We start from the raw sequence: 18,098 nt of genomic DNA, 5'->3' as shown, positions 1-18,098 counted from the left end.
TTTTTCTTTCACCACCTGCCTACTTCAGGTTTGTAACAATGTAGACAAAACCAGGCTCCGATTTTGGTAATTGTCCAACATATTGTACAGGCTAATATTTTTTGTTATATTTTAGGGATTGATTTTGTAGAACTGAGAGAGAGTTTAGAGATCATATAATCTAAGATGGCAAATATGTTGCATTGCACTTCTCTGAACAGTGGAAAAATAAGTATTCTAAAATCAAGCATGAGCCCAATGGAAAAAAGTATGGGAATACAAGTACAAGGGCTGTATGTTTCTTATTTTTTATTTAGTGTGATCTTTTTTGTTTTATAACAAAACAAGACCTCAGGAATGTAATTTTTTCCAGGGTCACACAATGGCAGGTCAAAAATAGGAGTGCAGGGCTTCCCTGGTGGCGCAGTGGTTGAGAGTCCGCCTGCCGATGCAGGGCACACAGGTTCATGCCCCGGTCCGGGAAGATCCCACATGCTGCGGAGCGGCTGGGCCCGTGAGCCACGGCCGCTGAGCCTGCGCATCCGGAGCCTGGGCTCCGCAGCGGGAGAGGCCACAACAGTGGGAGGCCCGCGTACCGCAAAAAAAAAAAAAAAAAAAAAAATAGGAGTGCATTATCATCACTTCACCTTTTTTCTACCATTGAGAATTAGTTCTCCCTTGTTAAATTTTACAAGAATAGAGATCATGGTGCATTTAAGATAAATGATTTATAAAAGGTGCTATGTTCATTAGCAAAAAATTTATTTGAATTTGAAACCCATTTTTTCATAGTATCAAAGTTATAACCGGAGGATGAGGTTTTCAGGACACTGCACGAAAGTTCTTAAGGTGCTCATGCACCTGAAGTATTACACAGATAAAAGTAGTAAGAGGCACAATAATGTAGGGTAAGGATCGCAAACTCTAGAACCAGAGCACCTGGTTAAATCCCAGTTCTACTTCTTACTGGCTGATTAACACTGAGCAAGTACTTAATCTCTCTCTCTCTCAATTTAATCGATAACATGGAGGTTATAGTTGTTGTTGTGAAGTTGTTGTGAACAACCCTTCATAGTGTTGTTGTGAAGATTAAATGAGTTAATACAAGCAAATTGCTTAGAGAATGCCCAGCAACTCATAAGTGCTCAATAAAAGCTCACAGTTTTAACTTCATTAAAATGTAAACACCTTGGCAGACCATCTTTGCGATCTCACCATTTAGTTATGACTTAGATTGTCTGAAATGCGTTCCATGGTGTTTGTCAAGAGGGCGAGAAGGCATCAGGAATGCTTCTCCCCGTATTTACTGCAACACCTGAGGGTACTGAGGAGGCTAAGGCGTGGAGGAACTAAGAAATCTAGGCCGGGAGAGGAGTGGAAAAGGAAGCAGCGCATACCTTGGATCCCATACCCCAGGAGAGTCTGCAACCCCCTGGTCCCAACAGGGAGTCACGTCATTGGAACCCAGACTGTAGATCTTTTGCACCCACTCCATGCCTCCAAAGAGGGTTCACAGGAATGAGTCCCCAGAGCCATCCAGTTCAGTCCTGTAGAGATCAAGAGCACTGGCTTTGGAATCAGACAGTTTGAGACCCGAACTTTTTCCTATATGTATGACATGGGCATGTTTATTTCTCCCAGTCATAAATTTTTCATCTGTAAAGTAGGCATGCATAATAATACCTACTTTATCTGGTTTTTGTGAAAATTACATAAAATAATGCATGTAATTTTCTTGGCCCAGGGTCTAGCACATTAAATGCACTAACTGAAAATAAATGTTGTTATTATTTTGCTCATATAACAGGTGAAATCTGGTCCTCCACAGTCTCAAAGCCTCTAGGGAGGTGGTTTTAGACCAGGAGTCATCTGTGAATCCCCTGCTGGAATTTTTTCAAGCTATAGCATGCTTCCCACCTCATCCAAAATTATGGCATGATTCCCTCGGTCAGTGGTTTTTAACCTTGTCTATACCTTAAAATCATCAGGGGAGCTTTAAAAAACACCAGCCCAGGCCACAACCCAGACTAATTGTTTCAGAATCTCTGAATATATTAAGGTATAGTTTATATACAATCAAATTTACCCATTTTCTGTGTAGTTCAGTGAAATTTGACAAATTGGTATACTCGCATATCCATCTCCATTTCAAGATATAGAACATTTCCGTCGCCCTATAGAGCTGTCCTTGCCCCTTTGCTGTCAGTTACCCCTGCCTCGTGCCCCAGGCAACCACTGATCTGTTTTCTGTCACTATAGCTTAGTTTTGCCTATTCGAAAATTTCATGTTAATGGAATCTTAGAGTTTGTACTTTGTGTGTGTCTGGCTTCTGATGCTCAGCATAATGTTTTGAGCCGCAGTCATTCTATTGAGGGTATCTGTAGTTCTTTTTGTTTGCCTAGTAATGTTCTATCATATGGATATACCACAATTTGCTCATGCATTTACCTACTGGTGGATGTTTTCGTTGTTCCCGGCTTGGGGCTGTTATGAATAAAGCTCCTATGAACATTCATTTGCAAGCTTTTGTGTAGACACGTTTTAAATTTTCTTGGATAAATACCTAGGAGTGGAATTGTGGGGTCATATGGTAAGGGTTTTTAAAGCTTGATCAGCGTTTTTAAAGTTCTCAAGGTCCTTCATGCGCAGCCCATGGCATGGTTAAGAACCACTGGATCGGTGTGTGTAGTAAATGACAGGTGGGGCAATGTTGGCTACCCTGATGTCACTCACTGTTTGCTGTCACATGATCCCTGAGTCTTCCTTAGTGGTTCCACCAGCTGCAGAGCTGTCTTCTGTGCCTTGATATGACAGAGGGCTGCTGCACGAGGTTATGAGATGTTTTCAAAACAAAGCTAATTTATTCAGCAATGTTTATTAAGCACATACCTAGTCCAAATGAAGGGAACACAAATGACCAACACAGCTCCTGCCTCCAGGGAGCTTGGACAACCAACACGAAGTAAACAGGTACAGTATTCTCTGCCAGGTGTTGTGATAGTGTTATAAGAGCATAGCTAGAAACTGCCCCTTAATCAGAACATTCTGTTGAGTGACACTACCTTCCTTGCTACTCAGCTAAGGCCTTTGGCAAAGGTCAGGGTCTGCTCCGTTTTAGGACTTAGGTGTTGTTAGTAGCCTGCCTATGTTCCTTTGGACTTTTTTTTTTTTTTTAACCATGAGTACAAAAAGAGATGTTCTGATTTATGATCATTCTGGTTAATTTGACATAAGTGTTAAGGTGTATATGCAGAATTAAAACTCTAACATTAAAGAAATAAGAAGCTGCTGTGTGCATATGTTGGGGCAAGTTATCTAGACAGGATTTGTTCAGAACTGGGGGAACTACTGGACATAGAAGGTACAATCGAGTAAAGTTTACTCTAGGTCCTTTTTTTTTCCTTCCACTTATATTTAAGTATAATTGGCATGTAGCACTATGTAAGTGTACAGTGTAATGACGTGACTTACATACATCACGAAATGATTTATCACAGTAAGTTTAGTGAACATCAGTCATCTCATGTAGACACAAAATTAAAGAAATAGAAAAAAAAATTTTCCTTGTGATGAGAACTCAAGATTTACTGTCTTAGCTTTCATATATAACGTAAGCAGTGTTAATTATATTGATCCTGTCTATCTTATCACTGGAAGTTATAACTTTTGGCTGCCTTCCTCCAATTCCTCTCCCCTCCCAACACCCTCACCCCCACCTCTGGTAACCACAGATCTGATCTCTTTTTCTATGAGTCTGTTTGTTTGTTTTTGAAGCATAATTGACTTGCTACACTATGTTAGTTCCTGGTGCACAACACAGTGATTCGATATTTCTGTACGTTTCAAAATGATCACCACGTTAAGTCTAGTTACCATCTGTCACCATACAAAGATGTTACGTAATTATTAACTATATTCCCCACACCATACATTTCATACCTGTGACTTATTTATTTTGTAAATATACAAAAATTGTATTAGCGTGGCTCGAGAAATGCACTTAGTAAACTCAGAAAGTGACAATGGAAATAACCGGAGAAGTAGAGAGGAAGTGGGAGGACCAGAACCCATCAGCACCATGGATGGCTCTATAGGACTTTCAAGGCTCCGGCCAGGACTGGACTTCCTTCAGTCTGTTCGCAGCCTTGCTGTTTCACTAGCAGGTTCTAGGCCAGATCCACACACTGTTCAGAGGTACACCCAGTCCGGCTTCCCAGCCCAAGAGATTTTGTCCTCCTCTTCCTCCCAGGACCCTTCTCTTTGGGGGTTCTGTAGAGAGTAAATGGCCTTTACAAGGGATGTGCTCCTGTAGGGTGTTGGAACGCTCCTCAGCACCCTAGGTCTTGCTTTCCCCTCCATTAGTATCCATCCTTAAAATGTATGTATCCTTTGACTCAGCAATTCAACTTCTGGGAATCTCTCCTACACATGTAATCACATGCACACAAGCATATAGGAACAAGTATGTTCGCTGATCATTATTAGTAATAGTGAAAAATAAGTCTAAATGTCTAAGGGAGGATGCTTAATTTAATTATGGTGTATGTGTAGTATGAAATGCAGCTCTTAGAAACAATGAGGGGATCTTGTATGTGAACACAAAAATGTATCTGTGGTATGTTGTGGGGAAAAAGTTTTGGACCAATATGTAAGAAATGGTCCCATTAAAAAGTTTTTTTTCAAAAATCAGTTTCCTTAGGAGGGGGCAGGTTACTCTGCTTGGTAAAATGTCTGTAGGATGCATTTGTCAAACTGTTGGTAGTGGTTACCCCTGGGGGCTGAGATCGTAATTGAGAATAAGATTCTAACCGAGAAACTTTCGCTTTTTAATTTTGGAAATGTCTGGATTGTTAGTGTGTTGTAAAACAAGCATACTTTTATAAATTTTTTTAAGTATCCTTCTTTTGGGTTCTGTGTCCCTCTGTGTTGGGGGCCGGGTCGGGTTGGGAGCTTCCTTGCATAGACCTTTACAACAGCAAAACCTGGCTCCGATGCAAAGATTGACTTAGGTTCTAAGAAGAGCTCTCTAGTAGCAACACCATATACCTGGCGGAATTCTTATTTACCAGAGAGAGAGAAAAGGAACTGGTACGTAGGACATTAGTAGATGAGGGGTTATAATACCCACTTATTAAAATCTGCAAGGAGGTCTGCTACTTGGACTAGTTATTTTAAGCATCTGCATTTTCTTTGAAAGAACTTGATGTGATGGACCTCAGTTATTATTCAGCTCATATGGAGTGTGTTGAGATCATAAGAAATCAAATATTAATGTAGTGGAAGATGCTTGCCATGTGATGTCAGTCACGTTCCACTCGTGCTTCCCAAAGAGATTGTAGGGACTTGTCCTGGGGAGAGTGTATCACCAGTTGTTTTGTCCCTGAAAGAAAAAAACACAAAAGATAGAGAAGGGGAAGTGAGGAAGATGGTTATACAAAGGATGGTTATACCTTTGTTTTGTATAACAAAGGTTATACAAAATCTTAAAGTATCTCATTGCTTTGTAAACTTTATGACCACAATAATAATTCTATTTTAATGGATAAGCTCAAAAGCTATATTTCTACCCAAAGGATACTTGAGCTAATAAAATGATTCACATGTGACACAACCATCCTAAATTCTTAGGGCAATTTGGTTAATGTCTGATTTATTGAAATATATCTACTTTACTTATTGTTTTAGTATTTCCCTGTTATTCTCTTTTCTGTTTTCTCTGAAAATCAGGTCGAAGAACTACACCCTGGGTTTTCTAAGTCCAATTACATGTTCTTGGCCAAGGTAACGAAGACCACAGTTTTAAGATCACTTTGACTTCATTACACAAAAATGTGATTAAGCTTCATATTGCTTATTTTTTCATTTCTAGTGTTATATTGATCTTGAACAAACAGATACTGCTGTGAAGTTCTGTAATATGGCAGTGTTGCTTCCTTGTGTTACCAAAGAGGTAAGTCCATACGGTGACAAGGAGCACTGTTATTTTATTAGTACGATTCCAGCCTCAAATATGAACAACCGGCTTAGATACATCTGGAGGTTTTTGCTATCCTAAAACATTTTGACTTGGATTTAACATGTACTATGACGTTTTAAAAATTGCTATAGGGGGCTTCCCTGGTGGTGCAGTAGTTGAGAGTCCGCCTGCCGATGCAGGGGACACGGGTTCGTGCCCCGGTCCGGGAAGATCCCACATGCCACAGAGTGGCTGGGCCCGTGAACCATGGCCGCTGAGCCTGCGCTCCGCCACGGGAGAGGCCACAACAATGAGAGGCCTGTGTACCGCAAAAAAAACAAAAAAAATTGCTATAGGTAACCCTTCCCCAGGAGACCCCTTGTATCTTTAAGGAGCACACAAATCGTGGGCTAGCAGGTAAAACATCGTGATGCATGTTAGGTGTCACACAGCAGGGAGTGGGAAGGGCCCCACGAGGAAGGATGGAGGACAGCATGATACTGGGGAGCTGGTGCTTAAACTGGGGTAGGCAGCAAACAAGCTAGACAGGCTGCCGCCTTACGGCAGGAGGAGGCTCTGTGCAGTTGCCGCTGTCAGTCCCCAGCGCACAGCAGGTTGTGGCTGTCGAAGGCCATGAAGAGGACTAAAAATACGTACTAACATTTTCTTGGTCTTTGAACACCATTAATGTAAAAGAAGGTGTCGCATTGCTTCTTGCCTTTTTCCCGCTAATTCAGAATTCTGGACGTGCTGTAAGTTTTAGGAGTTTCACAGCATTAACAGTTCAGTCTGTGTTCCTGTATACTGGAGTTGCGGGAACAAAAGGAAATGAATAAATGTTTTCCTGCTCCCTTCTCATAGCACATAAACATTATCAGCCTGGGAATCGCAACTGAATAGAAATACCTCAGAAATAAGTACTCCTCCTCTGCTGTTGGAGCAATACAGGCTTCAGTGTTTGTTGTGATCAGGAATATAAACATGCAAGACATGCCCACTGCCCTCTAGGAGCCTGTAGCCTAGAAGGGAACATAAGGTATATATCCAAATAAAGGGAGCTCAGGGTAGAAAGCATGAAGTGCTCAGAGAGGCACAAATAATTGGTTATGGACATATTGAAAAGGGGGAAATTATTTTCACCTGGAAGAGATCAGCTAGCATCAGAGGTGGACCTGGAAAGACGTATATAACGTGAAGGTGTGGGCGAAGCACGTCACGGGCCGTGAACAAAAACACAGAGGTGGAAAAGCAAAGGTTTGTTTGCCTGGAGTGGAAGGAGTATTCAGGGCAGTCATGGGAAATAAGTCTGGAAAGGGGAAGTGAAACAAGACCTGCGCAGGACCTTCCAGGTTCCGGGAGGCCTGTGTCTCTATACAGGGCTCAGCAGCAGCCACCTGCGCAAGGACTTGGCCTGCTTCTATGTTTGGGATTTCCTACGGGGTTCCTTATCCTTCTAACTCTAATCCCTAGTTGGCTCCATTGGCGAATAGGAAATACAAAACAGCACTCTTTAACTAAAAGACAGTTTGTGTAACTTTTTCAGCAGGAAACAGATTTTGTCCCTCTCGTTGCCTGCTCCGTGTTAGTGGTTGGGACCCTACTGTCTTTTACATCTCTCCTGAACGATGCCAGTTTGGGTTACATGCAGTCCTTTTAAACTGAGTGTCTACGCATTCTTACTAGAATAGGAGATTAAAATACAGTATGATAGTGAGGTACCTGGTTTGATATGCAGATGTTCATGCATGACATTCAGCGCTCTCACAGGCGGTCTAGTATTGACCAGCTTCAGGGTTTGATCCTTGGTCCCTAAGTCTTCTCTCCCCTTTCCTTCTCCCTACCTGCCAGACCTATCCTCCATGGCTTCAAATACTACGTACCTGCCAGGGGTCCTCAAATTTGCGTCTCTAGACCTCTCCTCTGAGTCTGGACCTGATTATCCAACAGCCTGCTTGACATCTCTGCTTGGATGACTCATAGACGTCTCACACTCAACTGGTCATCAGACCTTTGCCTCTGCTCTTCCTTCATCTGCCCCTCTTAGTAAATAGCACCTCCACCCACCTAATTAGAAAAGCTGGGAATGACCCTTGACACATCCTTATCCCTCAGCCCCCAGACCCAGATGTCTACCCAAGTTCTCGTAGTTCTTCTTTCTTTTTTTTTTTTAAATTTATTTATTTAAATTTACTTATTTTTGGCTGTGTTGGGTCTTCGTTGCTGCATGCGGGTTTTGTCTAGTTGCAGCGAGTGGGGGGCTACTCTTCGTTGTGGTGCACGGGCTTCTCATCGCGGTGGCTTCTCTTTTTGCGGAGCACCGGCTCTAGCCGCACGGGCTTCAGTAGTTGTGGCACACGGGCTCAGTAGTTGTGGCTCGAGGGCTCTAGAGCACAGGCTCAGTAGTTGTGGCGCACAGGCTTAGTTGCTCCGTGGCATGAGGGATCTTTGCGGACCAGGGCTCGAACCTGTGTCCCCTACATTGGCAGGAAGATTCTTAACCACTGCACCACCAGGGAAGCTCTCTCGTAGTTCTTCTAATACATGCCTTGAGACATCCAACTGCTCGCGCGCTCTCTCTCTCTCTCTCTCTCTCTCTCTCTCTCTCTCTCTCTCTCTCTCTCTCCACCCACCACTCCAAGCAGGGCACCACCCTCTTTCACCTGAGCTGCGATCATGAGAGCCTCCCAACTGGTCTCACAGCTCCTTGCCCCCTGCCCAGTCATTCTTGGCTCCCAATATCAGCCAAAGCCACAGATTAAACATAACCTTCGCATGTCACTTCCCTGCTTGAAAACCTTTTGCTTTTAGGATGAAGTTCAAAATTTTTAGCATGCCCGTCAGGGCTCTGATCTAGCTCCTCCCAATCTCTTTTAAGTTTCATATGTTCCCCTCTCTCCCCTCCTCTACACTGTGTTTTTTCCCGCCTTGCGCCCTTGGGGCACAGTGTTCCCCCTTTTGGAAACATTCCCCTACAAACCCTCCATTCCCTTCACCAGCTTTATTTACTCAACCTTCAAGCCTCACCATCAATGTCATTTCTTCAGGAAAGATTTCCTTGACACTCCCAGGCAAGAAAGTACCTCATACTTTTCCTTCATGCCATTTAGCACAGTTGTGATTATATAGTTATTTGTGTGGTTGGTTCATGAAAGTAGCAACCAGGTGTGTTTCATTCATCACTCTCTTCCTAGTGCCAAATGTACTGCCTGGCGTATAACAAGGACTCAGTGAATACTGGTAGGAAGACTCAATAAAAGTGCTAATAGTAATAAATAGAACCGGTAATAAATGTAACTAAGAAAGCTGAGCAGTGTGGAACTATTTATGTAATAAGAACAACAGCCTTAGCAAATATTTCCCACACTACTTAATTTTTCCAGTGATTTGTATTCCTAGCAGTTTTTTTTTCAAGTGGTTAACGTACTGTCAGGAATATCTCAATTTCTTTTTCAGTTAGAAAATCGAATGAGGCAAGTTATCCATAGTACCCACTCTCTCTGTAAAGGTTTTCCAGGTTGAAGTATATCCCATTAGTGACTTTGCTGACGCACTTGTTTATTTCCAAAATACCTATACCTACCATTGGCACTCATTACAGCGAAGGCAGCCCAGCCATCGGTTTTCTCTCCCTCCTGTGAACTTGCATAACATCTGTGCTTCTTTCTGTGGCACTCGTACCCTCTTCCTGGCATCGCAGTCATTTGTGAACGTGACTTCTGTCCCTATCAAGGAGCTGGGAGCTCATCATACTGCACTTAATATCGGGAATGTCAGCCCTTGGGCCTCTAGAGCCCAGATTCATGCACATAAGCCACTTTACAGCTTCAGAATCTGAAATTACAGTATTTTATTATTCATGTGGACTTTTCTTGACCCTAGATAGGTAATGTCAGCTCCTGAGAAACATTTCTTCTTTTAAAATTAAAGGGAGTCCTGTGTCTAAGGCAGTGTGAGAGTGATCACTGAGTGAAATAACAACAACACTGACAGCCTGAAAGTTGTTTGCCTGGAGGAAGAGTCCAAGTTATTGACTCAGAGCACACTGAGAAAGCACAAATATAAAAAGCGTTGTGTGATATGTTGTGCTACAATGAGGGATGTGCTAATCTGGTAAAGAAAAATACTTTTAAAATTGTTATAATATTTTGAAGTGACATTAATCACTCTTCTAAGGCAAACAAACTCTTATTGGACAGTAAATACAATGTATCAGAAACAACCACAGGGAGAAGATGCCTCTGGGAGGGCAGAAAGTAAAGAACTTCTTTATATTTAGCAAGTGGTGTAGTTGTCTTTGAAATTACCTGTAGTTTAAGTCCTGGGCTGCATTTCCAACCTGTTCTATAGATTGAGAATCATCACTCTCCTTAGTAACCACTCTTAATAATAAAATTCTAATTTTTTTTTTTTTTTTTTTTGGCTGCACCACAGAGCTTGTGGTTCTTAGTTCCCCAACCAGGGATCGAACCCAGGGCCCTGGCAGTGAGAATGCCAAGTCTTGACCACTAGACCACCAAGGAATTTCCTAAAATCCTAATTCTACTTTAAATGTTCTATCTTAATTAAGACCTCATATTTGATCATCTTAATTAAGACATCGTGTTTTCAGGTAAGTTTAGAAAGTATAGTTAGTCCACAGCTCTTCACCTGTCTTCCTGTTCTAGGGATGCTACAACTCAGAGGGGTGGCTGGATCACTTACCAAAATCCAGCAGTGTTGTCCAGGGTCTCATTTGTTAGAAATTCATATCTGCCTGTTTCTTTCTGGTTTAAATGTATATCTTATGCATTAACTCATCTGTGCTCTCCATGCCTGGAGAATTCATTCTTCCTATACATTAAAAAACAATTAATAAAGCCATTTCAGAGTGGACAGAGTGGACTTTCCCACTGTCTGAACAGACATTTTGTGAATTATAGGCAGGCAATGTTACTCTGTTTACACCCTCCTGTTTCTACTCTTTTGTCTCCTACCTTCTATTCATCTGCATTCGAAATACATTATTTCTTAAGCTTTCTCAGTATGTAATGGCCTTAGCTGTATTCTTTAAGTTGATCTTAAAAATACCTTAAAGAGATTGCTTAGCCTTCCTTGTAATTAATTTTCTTAAAATAACTGATGATGTAGAATCAGTTTGGGATCAGTTATTTTTAATCAGTATGCAGTCTAGTAAAGTTGATGTTTGATAAATCATTACCCAAATGCTTAGAGCATAATGATTTAATATAAATGAGTCTCTCTCTTATTTATCTCTGTAGCATAGAGCATTGATGTATTTAATCAAAACATAATATTTTCTGACTCTTTCAGATCAAATAAATCTATGTTTTTGAATGTGTGTTTGAGTGAGTGAAAAAAATTACCTTTATTCATTTATCTTGCAAATATGGTGATGCTCTGCCAGAGGCTTGGGATACAGTGAGAAAAAAACCAGATCCTATCCTTGCCACCATGAATTCTGTAGTCTAGTGGAGAAGGCAGGCACAGAACAAGTAATAGCAATAAAGTGTGATGAGTGTAATGGAAATAAAATCACAGAGATTTATGAGAAAGTAAAACTGGGACTGCAACCTGGACCGGGGGCTAAGAAAGGCCTTCCTGAGGTTTTGACAGGTAACCTGAGATTCTAAGGAAGTTAGAATTTAAACCCAATGGTTTAAATCTTTAAGACTTTCTTGGGTATGGGGGGCTTGTTAAAAGTATGGATTCCTGTCCTTTTTCTAGAGAGAAAGAAGCTCTGCGCTGCAGTGCGTGATGACAGCAACCTCACTATCAATGTGACTCACTCAGGTCTCTGTCCGTTGAGTTCTGCTCTGCCGGCTTAGTGCTCAGGCTGTCCCTGAGTAAGAAAACAGAGGAAGGCAGGTGGTAGCTGGGTTCCTGGCATTGCAGCCACAGGAAATGATGACCTTTGAGGACATGGCTGTGGACTTTACTCAGAAAGAATGGGCCTGCTGGACCCATCTCAGGGGAAGCCGTGCAGAGACATGATGCTAGAAAACACCAGTCATTGGCTCTCCCTTGGGTGTGAGCTCTGAAATCAGATGTGACTTCCCAGTTGGTTCAAGGGGAAGAGCTGAGGTGGGGGAGGGAGAAGATTTCCCCAAGGCCAGCGTCTAGGCTGGAAAGTCTTAAAAACTAGGACATAACTCCCCTGCAGAATATCTGCAGGAAGGAGCCATCTAATGTCACGGTAAGTTCATGAGGGTGAGGTCTGTTTCTCTACATTAGAGCTGATCCGCGAGTGGGGTAACTGAGGAATGCAGAACGATCCCATGACTTCAGTTTGAGGTGAAAGTGTGCTGTCTCAGCAGAAAGGTTTGGGTAGTTTGAATCTGGGGAAGAAAGGAGTAACCTAAGCTCACAACCATAGTCTGGGTTCTTACAAGAGGACATTTGCATAAATATGGTCAAACATCAAGTGCTTGAAACATAATGAAGGCCTCAAAATTACTCAGATAACTATACAGTGGACATGCTGCAAAGGAGAAAACTTCTGTACCCGCAGGAGAGTCACACACCCTGTGAAAGTAACCAGGGGGGCAAAGACTTTAACTAGAGGTTATCAATGAATGAATGAGCATAAAATTCGTATGTAGCAGAATGAATAGATGAATGGATGTGGACAAACCTTTAACAGCCTCTCATCTCCTCAGTAGCAGAGATTTCACACTGGAGAGGAGTTCTCTGAATATAGTGAGGATGGGGAAATATTCACTCACAGCTCCACATTGACTGAACAAGTGTTAACTCACACTGGAGAGAAGCCCCGTAAATGTAACGAATGTGGGAAACACTTTAGCCAGAGAGCTACCTTTTGTTCATACCAGAGACAAACCTTTTGCAGTCATTATGGAAATGCCTCCAGTAATAATTCATCCTTCAAATGACACAAGTGAATCACACTGCAGAGAAGCCATAAGAATATCATCTATGTGGTAAAGCCTTTAGTTGATGCTCTAACCTTAGCCATGAAACAGCATACACTGGAAAGGAACCCTATAGACGTAATGAATTTGGAGGAACCTTCAGTCCCAGCTCTAACCTTTATAGACACCACAGAGTTCACTCAGGGGAGAAATGCTGCAGCCTTCAGCCATCTCTCAGGCCTTGGTCTGCACAGAAAACTCAAACAGGAAGGGACACAGCAAGTCTTTACCAGGAGGAGGAAGCCATTTGGGAAATACCAGACAATTCATGCTGGAGAAGCAATTCAATGAAATAAACATGGGAAACCCATTACTCATAGAGCAGCACTCCAGGGCACGTGAGGACTTTTACTGTATCAGACACTCTCAGTGTCATGAATGAAATGATCTCACCTTAGTCAGCCTTAAAGTTCTCAACACTGGGGAGTTCCTTAAGCCTCAAGTCAATGTAGAAATGCCTTCTTCTGGATTTTATATAAGAAAATTCATACTCAGGGAAAAAAATACTCTATCAAGAAGAACCCTTTAGTACACAGTTCAACATATAATTAGACTTCTGCCAAATGACATATTACTGAAAATAATACCATGTAAAGATGTAGAACTGTGATGCATTCTTAGAAAAGTTGAATGCAGATTTTGGTGAGATGTAATAAACAATGTGATAACCCCTCTTCAGTAGATTAATAAGAGTTGTTTATGAAAAATCTAATACATGGGTATTTGTCTTTAAAAAAATCATGAGGGCTTCCCTGGTGGCGCAGTGGTTGAGAGTCCGCCTGCCGATGCAGGGGACACGGGTTCGTGCCCCGGTCCGGGAGGATCCCACATGCTGCGGAGCGGCTGGGCCCGTGAGCCATGGCCGCTGAGCCTGCGCGTCCGGAGCCTGTGCTCCGTAACAGGAGAGGCCACAACAGTAAGAGGCCCGCGTATCGCAAAAAAAAAAAAAAATCATGAAACATTATGGTGAGTAATTGAGGCATTTTCCTTTACTGCATCGCTGTTGATCAGCTGATCAGTTTCAGTTTTGTACGCAGCTCTAAACGTATTTACAAGGACTTTGTTTAATCAGAAAATACCTTTTAATGTAATGGGAAAAGCGTAGAATACAAAACATGTGGCAAGAGTGAATGGAAACATGGACAAACAAGCACAGTTTATAAGTGATTCAGATATCCCAGGTGGTACTGATGCGGGTGGTATACACACCATATTTTATTAAATAGAAATAGAAAGATAAACAGAAAGGTTTGGAGTTGAGAAATATGTGAAAAAGCACTGTATCCAGTGTACAATATTGCTGAAATGTTGAGTTCTTGAGAGAGAGAAGAGATGAGAGCCTTGTATACCTTTTTCTTAAAAGCAAGAGAAAACCATTAGAGGGTCTTAAGCAGCAAGTAAACCAATGAGATTTTTAGAAGGACACAATAGCTACCATGTGGAGATTGACTTGGATGGGAGGAGAGCAAAATTGGAAGTTGGAATACAATTTAGATAACTTCTGCAATGACACAAACATGAGGTGATGACCTGGGCCAAGATGATGGCAGCGAGGAGTGAAGAGATGAGGGCTGATTCAACAGATTTGTAGGTAGTATTGTCTACAGGACTTGGATATCGAAGATGGAGGACTCAAGAATGACATCTCGGTTTCTGGCATGGGAACCTGACCAGGGCAGGTGGCAGTACCCTTTATGGACACAGGGAATATTGGTGAACCAGATTTGGTAGACAAGGAGAGTTCAGTTTTGGACATTTGGAGTTTGTGTTTGTGAGATTTTCAGATCCATTAAGTGATTGAATATTTGGCATATAAATGTCTGAAACCACAAGTATGGCTGAGATCATCCAGAGAGGTTATATAGTGTATGAAAAGCAGAGGGCAAAGGATCAACCCTGAGAAACTCCAGTGTAATGGGAGGGAAAGAAACCTACAAATGAGATTGAAAGAAGTGGCCAAAGATGACAGGACTCCAGAGTCCAAGGGACGGCAGAAGTGGTCAACTCTGTCAGACACTCTAGGGGAGTCAAGACTGTAATGAGCAGATGAAGTTAATGATGCCTATGTCATTGGTGATCTTAACCCAGACTGTTTCAGTGGAACAGTATAGGAGGCAACAGAGCGCAGAGCACTAGAGGTGAGAAAATCCAGTCAGTACGTGCAGACACTGCTCCAATAATTTGATGGGAAAGAGAGGAGAGATGTAAGGTAGAAGTTAAAGCAGTGCTTGAATTGAGAAATAGTTTTGTTTTGGATGGAAAATCTAGGAGCATATTTAAATAGTAATGAGAAAGAGCCAGCAAAGAAGGAAGGGTTCAAGAAAGACTAGAGAGGGGGGAGATAACTGGTAAAGCTAGGTCACCAGGAAGCCGGAGACGGTGGGATCCAAAGCACATTAAGGTCCTGTCCTTTTGTCACAGGCTAGATAGAGGAATCGATGGGTTTGTAGTGAACCAGGGTAAGTGCCCCAGGGGAGAAAGGGTTTTAGTCTTTGAGTGAGAGTAGGAGGGTGTGGAATCTAAGGTGGGTAGAAAATAAGTCAAGGCAGGAAAAAGCTGATAGAGAACAAGAAGGATAAAATCGCTCCATGAACCTATTGAAGGTTGAAAATTTGATGTATTGAATGTAATTGGATAAATGACCCCAAAGGATAGGCAGTGTTCAGAGAACAGGATGCCTATTTCAGAGGTGGAGCAGTTTTAGGTCTGACACAGCCCAGGGTGCACTCGCAGGGGTGATGGGGACGATGAGGAGACACCCTTCTAAAAGGCTGGGATACACGGGCCGTGGGAACAGTGAAGTCTCCAACAGTGGTGGCGGAACTCGGTGTGGAGACTAAGGCATCAAAGTCGTAAAAAATAAAAGTAAAAGGAAGTGACCAGGAGTTTGTTAACAGCTCTAAGAAATGGTCGAGAGCAATTATCCTGTACCACTGGCTCTAACCACTCCCTCATCCTCTTCCCGAGCCCCTCAGAAATATTCTTTTAGCAAATACGTTGCTGGTTATGCAGAAATGACTTCAAAACAAGCCTTCTAACAGGGGTTCCAGGGAGCTCTGTCTGGGAAAAAGGGGAGGAGTGTGAGGTTGAGTCAGGGAAGAGAGACTAGAGAAGAGCGGTTTTGGGGTGAGCACTGATCTGAAGGGGGTACATTTGGGGCAGTGACAGAGGAAAGCATGACTGGAGGTGTTGCTTTTAGTTGGTGGGGGGTTTCTTAAGCTAAAAGGCACTGCCAGTGTCCTCTATCCATTAAAAATAAATTAATTAAAGACTTAGGTGGAAACCCTGGGAAGGAGGTAAAGTGGGAGGTGTGTGTGTGTGTGTGTGTGTGTGTGTGTGCGTGTGTGTGTGTGTGTGTGTGTTGGCAGTTGGATTGGGTGGGAGTTGAAGGAATTCTTTGTGGTGCCTGAGGGCAAATATTGCTAAGCCATGATCTTAATTTTAAATCTTTTATTGTAGTTTGAGCATATTCATTTCTTTAGGCATCTAGTTGAAATAAGTCTCTCATCTACATAAGAAATTGGTTCCTAGATTTGGGAAATTGTTACTGAGCTCCGGTGTCTAGCCACTTGCTTAACAGGCATTTATTTAGGGTCTTCCAGGTACCAGGCACTGAGCTGGCCCTAGGATTACAAAGATAAACATGAATTATGGCTTTTTATAAGTTCTTTTAAATAATGCATCACTATCATAGGTTCATTAACCATATTTTCTTACAACCTTCAAAAATATTGATTTGATAGAAGGTATACTCCTAGTTGATCAGACATTACAGTAGAATCAGTGTGTTAATGTTTATGATTAAAACTATTAAAGAACTTCCAGTTTTTAAAAAAATCTGGCTAACAGCTACTTCCAAAATCTACCTTGTCCAGTTTTCCTCATCTGTTTATTTTAAATGTGTTAACATTCCTTAAATCCTTTCTGATAGATGCTCAGTATCTGTTAAACACAAAAGCGCATAGGAGTACCTTACCATCTGAATTTGTTTCTACTCTTCCTAACTTCCACACTTGTTTTAAGGAAATAACACATGTGGAGTCCTATAAAACATATTACATGATTTTTAATCTTAAATATAAACTACCTGATAAAGTAGGTAGTTTGGATCTTGTAGTGGAATCTTGTCTGGATCTTACAGAGGAATCTCAGATTTCTTCAAATTCTGCTGCTAGGACCAGGACCTTTTCCACATGTTACAGTTGAAGAAGAAAACAATGTTATCATTAACACGCTGGTGGATCCAGTGTGTCAGCTTCTATAGAAGGGGCTCACCTTCCTGTATCTACCACTCCAGACCAGCTGGAGGAAGAGCCTGGAAATCACTCTCCACATCACTTACATTTTCAGAGATCTGATTCATGCCTGGTCCTAAGAAATGCACAGTTTCTTTGTAATGGTCTTTAAAAGAGTATTCCCTCATTCAACAAAAGTCTACTTCAAAGTACCTAGAGTATGAGGTTGAATGTGTGAAATCTTTTTGTGTATTTGTATTTTCTTTATAGGATAAAGATGCACAGAAAGAGGTGAAAAAAATAAACACTTCCTTGAAGAGGTAAATAAAAGAACTTGCTCTTCAACAAATCAGATATGGTCTACTAAAATTTAAACTAATGAAAGTTGTGTTTTTTTATTATCCTTTTTTCTTTTCTGATGTAAGGGTAATGTGCTCAGATATCAAGGCAAAACCACGTTTCTGCAGAACGCATTCCACTAGTAGCACTACACAACTAATCATGTTATTTGGAGGAATCTGTTTCCTATAATGTTACTACAAAATGATCTTTAAACATGTACGCTTTATATTTTTCCTATTAAACTATAGTCTTCAGAATAAACTATTTAAGTCAATTCAATAAAATGAACTCGAGTGTTTTATTGCTGCTTCAATGGTGACTTTACAAAACAAAATAATTTCATTAATGTGAATGAAAAATGGAAAAAAAGGCAAAGGACATGAACGAGTTGTTGATAGGAGAGGAAAAACAAAAGGGGAAATATAACTAGTAATTTTAAAAATGTGAAGAAAATTACAATAAGATACTGTTTTACCATCAAATTAGCAAGGATTTCTTTTTTTCTTTAAAGAAACGTTCAATGCTGGCAATGATGCCATGAGATGGACCATTCTCATACACTGCTGCTGGGAGGGCATTTTGACACAAACATTTGGTACAGTGTGTCTAGAACATTAAAAATATAAAAACTCTTTAATCTTGTAATTTCATTTTAT

General features: G+C 41.4%; 1 protein-coding gene across 1 annotated transcript in view; it reads left to right on the top strand.

The window, feature by feature from the left end:
• Window positions 1–17,449, top strand: part of RMDN2 (regulator of microtubule dynamics 2) — a 48,115-nt gene extending 30,666 nt beyond the window's left edge. Inside the window, exons 9-11 of the mRNA XM_065891159.1 lie at window positions 5,708–5,761; window positions 5,850–5,930; window positions 17,371–17,449. Of these exons, the coding sequence (XP_065747231.1) occupies window positions 5,708–5,761; window positions 5,850–5,930; window positions 17,371–17,424 (189 nt within the window). The 3' untranslated portion in view covers window positions 17,425–17,449. The remainder of the gene's footprint in view (window positions 1–5,707; window positions 5,762–5,849; window positions 5,931–17,370) is intronic.
• Window positions 17,450–18,098: the final 649 nt, after the last annotated feature.

This window comes from Phocoena phocoena, chromosome 14, assembly GCF_963924675.1.
Source record: "Phocoena phocoena chromosome 14, mPhoPho1.1, whole genome shotgun sequence".
Lineage (NCBI taxonomy): Eukaryota > Metazoa > Chordata > Mammalia > Artiodactyla > Phocoenidae > Phocoena > Phocoena phocoena.
This window is presented reverse-complemented; position numbering and strand designations above follow the sequence as displayed.